The sequence below is a fragment of the Cervus canadensis genome, chromosome 9 (assembly GCF_019320065.1).
Source record: "Cervus canadensis isolate Bull #8, Minnesota chromosome 9, ASM1932006v1, whole genome shotgun sequence".
Taxonomy (NCBI): domain Eukaryota; kingdom Metazoa; phylum Chordata; class Mammalia; order Artiodactyla; family Cervidae; genus Cervus; species Cervus canadensis.
In genome coordinates, this window is record NC_057394.1 from 69,926,930 (window position 1) to 69,939,241 (window position 12,312).

At 43.1% G+C, this 12,312-nt stretch overlaps 1 protein-coding gene across 1 annotated transcript; it reads right to left on the bottom strand.

Annotated features, from left to right (window-relative positions):
* Window positions 1-1,168: 1,168 nt before the first annotated feature.
* Window positions 1,169-2,252, bottom strand: LOC122447390 (M-phase phosphoprotein 6). The gene has a single exon (XM_043478020.1). The coding sequence runs from the start codon at window positions 2,221-2,223 to the stop codon at window positions 1,741-1,743; it is 483 nt and encodes a 160-aa protein (XP_043333955.1). The 5' UTR covers window positions 2,224-2,252; the 3' UTR covers window positions 1,169-1,740.
* Window positions 2,253-12,312: the final 10,060 nt, after the last annotated feature.

Sequence of the window (12,312 nt, forward strand, 5' to 3'; positions counted from 1 at the left end):
AGTTTGCCTGGGGAGACAGAGGAGACGACACCCCACCAGAAGAGGGTGCTTGGGGGCAGAGGGAAGAAAGATGCAGAGGAAAGAAACTTGGCTGCCCTTCTCTGAGGAGGTACTCCACCAAGGAGGGGGCTGGGGTGACCCTGCACACCATCCCCGAGGAACCCCCACACCACTATCTCCGAGGCGCTCTCACTTCAGCAAAGACCACCAGCATCAGACAAACTTAGAGCAAGACCAGTTCAAAAGGCAAACCTAACACTTTGAAACTAAATGTTAGGGGTTGGTGCATAGAGAGAGAGAAACAAGCAGAGTAAGCAGGAAGATTGGAAACCAGACTTTACACTACGACTTTCATAAAGTCATTTTGATGTTCTTGAGTATATAATGTATTATATGTGTGTATGTGTATGCTCAGTTGTGTCTGACTCTCTGCGACCCCATGGACTATAGTCCTCCAGGCTCCTCTGTCCACAGGCTTTCCCAAGCAAGAACACTGGAGTGGGTTGCCATTTCCTACTCCAATAATGTATTACATTTGTACATAAAACATAGTAAGTCCCCTACATACAAACCTTCAAATTGTGAGCTTTCAAAGTTGTGAATGTGCCCCTGTATGCCAGCTATTGTATTGTACTATTGTATTTTCAAGGTGTTGTACTGTAAGATTGAAAATACTTTCTTTATTTTGTTTGTTTTTTAGAATATTGTTTGTGTGAAAAGTATTCTAACCCTATTACGCTTCATATATAGCTCATTTTGTTAGTTGAGTAAATAGGCTAACATTGTTGGACTTAACGAACACATTGGACTTATGAGTACATTCTCAGGATGGAACTCATTTGTAGGTAGGGATTTACTGTGTGGTAAACACAGAGGTTATAACATTAACTGTGTTCAGGTGTTATAACACTAAAGGAATAAAGTAATAGGTAATCTGCTTCATATATTGAACATACGTCTAAATAGCTAAATTTAAACAAAATCACAAATGCATCAGAATTAACAGCAACAAAGGCAAGCCTGCTATTTCTGTCCCCTTCCTGCCCCATCTTTGAGGAGGCTGAGAGAGAGGGGAGGAGAGAAATTGAAGTTGCAATTGGATTGGACTGAATTATCATAATTGAAGGATCTACAAGTTCTGAGATTAATTTGACCATCCTATTTTATTTTATTTTTTTTTATATGAAAACAGGTATTTATTATAGAACAATGCCTAAAAATTAATTAAAGGCTTAAACAACAACAAAAAACATAATTCCACACATTGACATTGACTTTGTAGCATGAAAATTCTTAGCCTGAACAGGCAAGTTTGCTCTTGATGAATTAACATATAATAAATTCTCATGACATGATTCCAAAATATATGTATGAACTGACTTGACATGTTTATAAACATAACGGCAATTTAAACACTGGTATTAGTTTTCATGAGTTCAATTCAAGGTTAGTAACTGGAGAGTTATATTAGAAAAAAAAATCTGAGATAAAATACTCTTTAGGAAGCTACCACATACCTATGTACATTTGAAGACCAAGGGTTAAAAGTCCACTCCTGATGAACACCGCTAAGCAAAGGATGTATAACATCCATCACACGTCTGTTCCAAAAACAGCATGTTTCCAAAAGCATACGTTTCTTTACACACAAACATTACGGCCCTAATGACTACAGAGGAGCCGACAGAGCGCGTTCCAAAACATGCCCTCATCCCTGAGCCTTATCCTAAGGCCTCCACTTTAATCTTGGGGCTTTAAGAACATCTTCTTTGCTTTAATTGGTTTTATGCCTCCATTTTCATCTTCTTCGTAAATGGCACGGTCTCTTTTCTTGGCAAACTTTTTCCCAATTGTCCCCACCAAGGTCTCATATCTTCTAGCCATTTCTTCATCTGAGACATCAAGCTCCACTGTTTGCTCTTCAACTTCTTCTGCTTTGTTCTTAGCATTCATCTGAAGCATTAATTTCTCAACCTCAGGATTAAATCCTCTGAATGACATTCTTCCGTAGAGAAGATCTTCACACAACAAGAAACTCTGCTCTTCTATAATGAAACTCTCTTTCTCTTTCAGCTCAGGCAAATCCAAGTACCAGTGCTCTTCACTAATGATTTTCTTTTCTTCCTCTTCTAGTTGTTTCTTGGTTTCCGAGTCCAGTCCCCTTTGCATGAACTTCATGCGCAGCAAGTTCTTGGACAACTTAGTTTTGCGCTCGGCCGCCATACTGACTCCCACCGGGCTCCGCGGTCTGCAACTGGTGACCATCCTGTTTTAAAACACAAGCCAGGCCCTTCTTCTTTTGCTGCACGTATTCATCTTCTGTAGCACATCATCTTCATTTCCTGTCACACGCCAGGTACTATATATTTTACTTATTTATTATGTTTTATTTACTGTCTTCCTCTCTCACCTCTACCTTCATTTCCAAATGTAAACTCCACAAGAGTAAGGATCTTTGTTTCTAACCGCTGTTTCCCTAGCATCTAGAATTACACTATCCACTTTATAGCCCTACCTTACTTGTGACTACTTGCTGCTGCTGCTGCTAAGTCGCTTCAGTCGTGTCCGACTCTTCACGACCCCATGGACTGCAGCCTACCAGGCTCCTCTGTCCATGGGATTTTCCAGGCAAGAGTACTGGAGTGGGTTGCCATTGCCTTCTCCCCCTTAACTTTAACTTAATTACAAAAAAAATCTAAAACTCAGTGCTTCAGTTGTACTAGCCACAAGGAGGTGCTCAAGAGTCGCCTATGGCTAGTGGCTACCATGTTCGCTTTCTTGCTTGCCTCATTTTTATAGTAAACGAATTAACTTGATCTCAATGACAGGAATTTAAAATGTTAATTCTGTGTACCCTAATAAAAAATAGGAACATTTGCTTATTCAGCCAACAAATACTGATTGACCATCAATGGTGTACTAGGTAAACCGGTGAAGAAGGCTGACCAAGGTCTCTGCTGTCATATCCTAGCCAGGAAGGCTGACATAAATATGTAAACAGGTGTGGCGAGAGATCTGCAAGCTCCAAGGGGCCAGGAGCAGGTCTGTTCCTTCCCTGAGGTAGCTCACATGCATGAGATAGCGCCCCCTGAAGGTGCTCAGTGAATGTGTTGCTGCTGCTCAGTCGCTTCAGTTGTGTCTCTGTGCGACCCCATAGACGGCAGCCCACCAGGCTCCTCTTCCACAGGATTCTCTTGGCAAGAATACTGGAGTGGGTTGCCATTTCCTTCTCCAAGTGAATGTGTTGAGTAAATGATAAGTCATTTCAGGCAGTGGTGGAGTGGGCAGGTGGGCTTCACGAGATGTGAAAGTGACTGTTGAGCTAAGTTAGGAAGATGTGAAGGAGCCAATCACATAACAAACTTGGCGAAGGGTGTTCCAGGGACAAGAATGTGCTGTGCTTAGTCGCTCAGTCGTGTCCGGCTCTTTGCAACCCCATGGACTTTGTAACCCGCCAGACTCCTCTGTCCATGGGGATTCTCCAGGCAAGAATACTGGAGTGGGTGGCCATGCCCTCCTCCAGGGCATTGTCAAAGCTAACGGTCAGCAGGGCTGTACAGAGAACAGGAAGAAAACTTAGGTTACTGGGGTGCAGTGGGCAAGGGGTGCAGAGAGGTAGGGAAGGCCGTCAGAGCAGTAGGCAAGGGCTGGTCATTTACCACACTGATGCCTGTTTCTTAGCCCTGCACAGACCCCACCCGGTAAGATTTTCTCTTCCTTCTATCAGTGTCTGTGGAATAGATTCTTTCTTATATTGGCTCTTGTGTAATAGGGACATCTTTCGGTTGGTACTTTATCTGGGTAGTGTTACTGGGCAGTGTTGGGTTAATTTTGTGAGGTTTGATACAGTGATAAAGTGAAATCTTGCCCTCTGGGGGCAAAATTTCTAAGTGCAAGGGGGAGACTTCAAGGTTTTAAATTGGTGAAAAAAAATGACCTAAATTAAGTTACTAAGGATCATGTTGGTGGTTGGGTAAAGAAAACATTGTGGGAGAGTGAGAATGAGGGGACGGAGACAGGGTAGATAACTGCTGAAGCAGTCAAGGCCCAAGACAATGAGAGCCTGGACTCGGGGTCTGGATGGCGGGACGAGAGATGGCAGAACCCCCAGCAGTCTTTTGGTAGAAGTACGTGCATGTGTGTGAGCACTCTCTCTCACACACACTCCATACACACCACACACACACCATACTACACACAGCACAGACACACCACACCACACCTACCACACACACACACCACACACCACATCACACACACCACACCATACCACACACACCATGCATACCACACACACGCCACACATACCATACCACATACCACACCCACCACACACACCATACCACACACAGCACAGACACACCACACCACACCTACCACACACACACACACACCATACCACACACACCATATACACATACACACCACCACACACACACCCACACATGCCACACATACCACACCACCACACACACCATACCACACACCACACCACATACACCACACACACCACACCACACACCTTCTTCACACACACACACACGCATCCTCCACACCAGACACCACACACACACACACACAGACATCACACTACACACTGCCTCACACACACACACACACAGCAGACACATCCCCACATCAGAGACCACACACACCCACTACACCTCACACCCTCCTCATACACACACACACACAAACCCCTCACATCAGAGACCACACACACCCACTACACCCACACCTCATATCTTCCTCATGAACACACACATACCCAGCACCACACCACACACCCTCTTCACACACACATACCTCACATATCCCCCACACCAGAGACCACACACACCCACTACACCCACCACACCTCACACCCTCCTCATACATATACACACACACCCCCCCACACCAGAGGCCACACACACACACACACATACACATATCACACTACATACTGCCTCATACACACACACACGCGTGCGCCCGCGCGCGCGAGCACATGCTGCGTTCATATTTTATGTGACCTGAGATTATTCTTGCCTCCAGAGGGCACTTGAACATTACAAATGCCTCCAAGGGTCAGCGCAAACTAACTCAGACAGAGAAGCTGTTTCCCTGAGGTTTTGATTTCAGGGACCAGGAAAGCAGAGAAAACAACCTTAACTGAAGCTGCAGCCTTTGCTTACTGGAACTTAAATCCTCTTCTTTTAAAAATTAAACTTCCAAAAGCTCATATAATAAGCCAGCAATTTGAGCTTTGAGGCATGACTGTAAGTTAGTGAAATGATACAGCCGTCCTCCCGCTGGACGAACAGGAGAGAGGGAGTCCGACCAGTGGCGGAGGGAGGGGACAGCTTCCCTGCAGAGGAGCCTGACCAACAGGCCAGGCCTAGGCCCTGGTGCCGGGAGCCAACACACGAGACTCTACCCATAACAAGGCCATGAGGGAGAAAACCTGATGGGCAAGACAAATCAGGTTTTCAGGGGTTTCGAAAAAGTCACCTCACGAGACCCTACCCCTAACAAGGCCGTAAGGGAGAAAACCTGACGGGCAAGGCGGATCAGGTTTTCAGGGGTTTTCGAAAAGGCCAGCTCACGAGATCCCACCCATGACAAGGTCACGAGGAGAAAGCCTGACAGGCAAGGCAGATCAGGTTTTCAGGGATTTCGAAAAGCTGCCCCCGGCTCTCACCTTAAAGATGATATCTGTCTTTCTGACGCCTGCCTCAATGGACTACTCCCTAATTTCTCTGACACAGGCAGGAAGGCCTTCCCTGATCTCTTCCCAAATAAGAATCAATTTAGAACTTTAATCAATAAGTTTCCCAGGTGGTGTTATTTTATGAGATTATTCAGGGTGAAAGGAGTGTTTTAATTTAAACTCCTTTGCTGGTAGTTTGTTAGCCAAATGCATTTATGCGCTTGGTACTAATATGCCTGATTGCTTATAATATCCTAATCATAAAATAGCATAAAGAACCTGATTATATAAAAGCCCTAATAGACATAGAGCCTTTTTAAGGGGTAAAGGAGTCCTATTAGAAAACATAAGAAAAATTATTCTATAGGTGGTTATTGGGTTGTGATTTGCTTGCTGTGTTAATGCTTGCTGTATTTTTGCCTTTAATGTGCTAAGGTTGTGTTATAAAAACCATTGTTAATATAGTTAAAGATCTAGAGAAATAAGAACTTAGCCCTAGTGTGGTAACAATGAGATGGTTGTTAATTGTCAGTCAGGAGTGCTAGGCAGAAGCTGCCTCACCAAAGTCGCAGAGTTAGTATGGGGTAAACTTCTTAGATAAACGCAACGGACAACTTTTGCAGAAAGATTAATTTTTGTAAGAATATAATTACTCTGTACTATTTCCCTATGACACTGTTACCTTTCAGTTAAGGTCACCATGAAAATGGAAAATAGGTTTACAATCACCTGACCTGCATAAAATGTTAATAGCCCCAAGGCCAGAAGATCATGTGTTAAGAATTACTATAGAATTAGAAAGCAAAAAAATCCTGCTTTTCCTAAAAATCAAAATGATGTAATACTAATCCTGTGTAATCGTTAATAAGCATCTTGCACCTTAAAAACGTTCTGTGAAAGGGTATAAAACTGGTTGTCAAAAAGTAAAACACAGACTTGGCCCTATCAAGGCTGGTCTCATGTGTCTTCTCTCTCTCTCGCCGACACCGTTCATCCTGAGGGTACCCCCTGGATCCTGCCGAGGCTGGACCCCGGCACTCGGCAAGGCCCGAAGCGAGGCGGCGGCTCCGAGAAGCCTGATGGCAGCAGAGAGACTGGCACCTGGAGAGAGGAGTATGGGAAGGCGTGGGGTAGGGAGCCAGGGAAATTTCAGATGCTGCAGAACATGGCCTGGGGAACAGTTCTGCCTGGAAACATCTCTGTCACCTCCAGAAATCACTTGCTAAGTGCTGTCAACATAATTCTCTGTCTTCTGCTGGGCAACACCCACTAGAATTACACAATGCTGGTCTTTGATAAACTGGAAGTCCGAAGAACCTTTACATATAAATATACTGAGAATGGGAGAAGGGAATGGCAACCCACTCCAGTTTTCTTGCCTGGAAAATCCCATGGACAGAAGAGCCTGCTGGGCTATAGTCCATGGTGTCACAAAGAGTCAGAAACAACTGAGAGCAACTAACACACACACATGTGCTGAGAATGAGTCATTTTACAGAGAGGGCAAAGGCAAGCATCTAGACGGTCTGATTTGAAGGGCTCAAAACCACTTCCTCTTCCGTCTCATCCTGTGTACATGGTGCGGCTGCAGGCCTCACAGTCCCCTCCCCCTCTCCCGTCCTTGGTTTTGGGCGCTGAAGACTGTGAACAGACTCGTGTCTTCTGGGGGGCTCCTCCACCAGGGTGCCCACAGGAGCTGGTGCATGTGTCACTTTGCACTATTGCCCTGGGTGTCTTGTCCTATTACTTCTAACCTACTTGGGGGCCCGCCCAGATCATTAGCCTCTCGAAGCAGGAATGAATTCTTACTCATTTTTGTATTCCAAGGGGACTAAAACCTTGTTTTTAGATAATAAGTGTTCCATGTTTATATTGATCCCATACATCCGTATTTATTTTATATAAATTCACATATATAGTCATCTATTTTAGGCTGTGTTTGATACTCTAATTTGCCCTGGTCTATAAACTTGACTGGGCTTCCCTGGTGGCTCAGATGGTAAAGAATCTGCCTGCAATGCAGGAGACATGGGTTCAATCCCTGGGTTGGGAAGATCCCCTGGAGGAGGGCATGGCAATCCACTCCAGCATTCTTGCCTGGAGAATCCCCATGGACAGAAGAGGCCAGTGGGCTGCAGTCCATGGGGTCGCAAGGAGCTGGACATGACTGAGTGACTAACCACACAGCACAGCAGATTAGCGGGAAATATATGTACATACAGGGAGAAAGAGAAAAATTTCCCACTGTGGAAGGTGTGGAGACCAAACTGCTCTTCCTCTAAGTCTGAAGGAAGAAGACAAATATTACATCTCTGCCATGCACACAGCCATGCCCCACCCAGACCAAGAAAGAAACCTCAGAACAAGCTTTGCCTTGGGTGAGTAATCCTGTCTCACTCTCCTCTTCCTTCTGTACCTTTAGCTTGTACATTGCCTGATTTAACACTTTTGCTAGAGGACTCGCAGTTAGCTGCGAGTTAGCAGTTAGCTAAAACCGATAGATAAGTGAGTTTATTCTTCAGGCTTATTCACAAAGAGCAAACTTCAGTACAGCTGTGCCTCTGGAGACTTGGCTTAGTTGGATTTCCAAATATTGACTGTTCCTGTTCCATGTTCCATGGTGTCATGATCTGCTGTGACACATAATTATCCAATTATGCGTTGGATCATCCTGACGTCATTCCTGACATCTGAGAGACATCGAGAGCAGACATGTGTTCTTCAAGGGGAAGGAGGGGGTAGGGGAGGGATGGACTGGGAGTTCGGGATTAGCAGATGCAAACTATTATATATAGGATGGATAAACAACAAGATCTTACTGTACAGCACTGTATTCAATATCCTGTGATAAACCATAATGGGAAAGAATACGAAAAAGAATATATATATGCGTGTGTGTGTATAGATATAACTGAATCACTTTACAGCAAAAATTAACACAACATTGTAAATCAACCACAGTTCATTTTTTTTAAATACATTTTTTAAAAAAGAAAATTAAGTGAGATAACAGATATAAATTGTTCAGTGCTCAATATGGCAGTTAATGTTATTATCAGTAATTACTACACTGGAGGTATATATGGCACCTTTGGATTTTGTGGGAAAAGTTTTACTTTTCTGTACTCTTTTGCAAAGAAACATTGAAAGTTGATTTAGAGTTGATTTTAGGAAAAAGGGTTATTTTGCACATCAAATTAAGTACACTGATTCTATGAAGTGGAAATACGAAATCATCAATCCTGGGTATTCAACAAAGTCGACCGATACATAAAATAAACAACAAAATCCTACTTTATTTATTTATTTGTTTTTGACCATAACACTCACTCATAGGATATTAGTTCCCTGACCAGGGATTGAATCCAGGTCCCCAGCATTGAGAGAGCCGAGTCCTAACCACTGGACTGTCAGGGAATTCCCAACAAAGTCCTAATTCGTAGTCCAAGAAACTAGATTCAATATTTTATGATAAACCATAATGGAAAAAAATTATGTCCACTGACCATGAAAATAAAATAGAAAATTGTATAGCTAAAATAAATATATTGGTATCAATGAAAACTAGTCTATAATAGACAACGAGGCAACATATTTATTGGCAAATGAAGTCACATATACAGGCGATGCTAGTGCCTGAAAGCAATTCATAATCTAGATTATATCTGGTTGCCTATGAAGTATATTCAGACAGAGCAAGTCTGATGTAAAGTGGAGTAAAACAAGCAGCAAACTTTTCAATGAATCTGTCAGCAAGTAGCCACAGTACCTGTAAAATAGCTGTGCTGTGACATTTGTATTCCACCCTCCTGGAACTGGGGAGAAGTGGCTTTTCTATCTGTCCTATTGTGGTCCACTAGCAGGAACAGGTCGGCAGCAAATGTTAGGTTAGCATAATATCTCTAAATTTTCCTGAACCTTTCAAGGTGTATTACTCATTTAGATCTTTCCCAGATCTATCATTTACTCAGATCTAAGGTGTGTCATAAAATTAGCATAATAATTTTTGTTTAAAACTTATTTTTTGACTGTGCTGCACAGCTTGAGGGATCTTAGTTCCCTAACCAGGTGTTAAACTCCAGCCCCATGCAGTGGAAGCATGGAGTCCTAATGACCACTAGAGAAACTCCTATGCTCAGTGGTTGCAGTCAAATCCAGCTTTTCGCGACCCTGTGGATGGTGGCCCGCCAGTCTCCTCTGTCCATGGGATTTTCCAGGCAAGAATATTGGAGTGGGTAGCCATGCCCTTCTCCAGGGCATCTTCCTGACCCAGGTATCAATCCATGTCTCCTGTGTCTCCTGCATTGCAGGCAGATTCTTTACCATTGAGCCACCAGGGAAGTCCCTAACATGGCAATTAAATAATGTAGGAAATGAATCTGGGGTAGATTAGGTATTATGGGAAGGAAGTTCATGAACATGAACTGAAATGGCAAGTACCATTAAGCTAAGCTACTTTTAAAATATTTTTTGTTGCTCTTTGGTAATACTGTATAATTTATCCTGTTTCACTATTTCTATGTAATTTTTAATACTATGCGTAACAGTTTTTCAGCTTAGTGAATCACCAGTTATCAAATCCCACTTTGAGCTCATTAGCTAACACATTTCAAATGATTGTTTATGCAGGGAGTGCCTTGGAATTAGGGTAGTATACATAATTTGGGTGGAGTGTGTGTGCGTGGGCGTTTTACGTGGAAATATATATAACTCATACTGGACTCTAAGCAGCTATCAACACAGGCTACAAATACTGGGTGCTGGCAGCCAGCCCCGCCCTTCCCCTCTGTAACCGGTGACACTGGAGGGCAGTTCTAATTCTCAAAGTTGGTCCTTCCTGCCTGCCCATCCTGCTACAGAGAGCCAAGAATGCCTATCTGTGTGTCAGGATATGACCCCTGCTAAACTCTTAGGCTGGCCTCTCCCAAGGATGTGCCATAATCAGAACATTTGAAAAACTCTTCTCAACATCAAATGCTAAGTATTCATATGGCTTCACACGACAATGGAATGCAATATCAATCTTCCTTTTACTTAGACTTCCACCTTTGAATTATAGATTCCAGAGGTCTGCAGCACCATGAATTGACTGATTTAAAAAAATTTTTTTTCATTTTCTTTAGCACCTGCATGTAAAAATATATTATAGTTCTTTTTAAAAAACAACAATATATTCTCTCTAAAATATCTGATAAGGGTTGACTGATGAAAGTTTACTCTTAGGTCCAGAAGTAGGAGTGCCACATTTGACATCATAAGACATCCTTCTAAAGGACATCGTTTAATAGCCTTCTAGATAATTTAACATTCTCACCCAAAATTGTTTTCTGCAGGAGTTTCGGAGGTGGCAATGCAAAATTTTTGCACCCAGAAGGGTACAAAATTCTATATGGATTGAAATATGAAGTCTTTAAAAGACCATCAGGATGGTTGGAAATGGGGGGAAAAAAACCCAGCAGAACATACTGGTAAGGTGAATGGACTTAATTAAAAGTGTGCTTGGATGTGGTAGCAAGTCTTCAAAGATGGTCCTGCCTCCTGGAATAAGCAATGCATCCTGGAATTTGAAGGGAAATGTAATTCCCTCCAGTGGTTCAGTGGTAAAATATTCACCTGTCAGTGCAGGAGACACAGGTTCGATCCCTAGGTCTGGATGATCCCCTGGAGGAGGACATGGCAACCCACTCCAGTATTCTTGCCTGTATAATCCCATGGAGAAAGGAGCCTGGCAGGCTACAGTCTGAAGGGTCGCAAAGAGACGGACATGAGTGAAGCAATTTAGCACGCACATGCATAGTTCTCTCCCTTAGAACATGGGCTGGCCCTGCAACTCATATTTTTTTCCCAATAGAATATCATAAAAGTGATGCTAGGTGACTTCCAATGCTAGGTCATAAAAAGCTGTGCAACTTTAGCCCACATCTATGGAATCCTCATTGCAAGGCAAGCCAGCTACCATGTAAGAAATTCAAATGCCCTAAGGTGCCATGCTGTGAGGAAGCCCAAGCTAGCCAAGTAGAGAGGTAGAGGGAAGGAAAAGGATCTGTTTTCCATCTACCCATCATAGCTTCATTGGCTGGGCCTCTGTAAATAAGACTGGCAAAACATGGGTTAAAAAGAGAAAAACAGAAATTTGTTAACACACGCATCATGCATACATATGGGAGCACTCAGAGTAACTCAAAAGAGTGGTTATAATTCTGGGTTACAGAGCATCATAACAAAAAGCAGTACATTTTTAGAGATGGGACAAAACCATAGCAAATGATTTGAGTTTCTAGGGCAGCATATTGTAAGAAGGTAAATAAACATGGGAACTAATGAAAGATAGAGGTTAGTGAGTAAAGTTGATGATGTGGATTCCTTTTGAGCCATCTCTGGGCCAACAAGGGTCTAGAGTTGTCTTCAGTGACTAGTTTTTGTCCTTCCTGGTAGAGGAGGGAGGGGACATCTTTGCAAATTTATATCCTGCTTTTGAGCAAACACAGGGAGGGCAGAGAGGTTGGTGTGTGTGTGTGTGTGTGTGTGTGTGCTGTGTATTTGCTGCTTCTTAAATGCTTACAGCTCAAATTAATCTTTACACCAAAGGGGCATATTTTGGGCTGGCATATTCTGCTGTA

What these genes read in the sequence shown, in the direction of transcription:
- LOC122447390 (XM_043478020.1), bottom strand. Translation starts at nt 2,223, where the DNA reads ATGGCGGCCGAGCGCAAAACTAAGTTGTCCAAGAACTTGCTGCGCATG.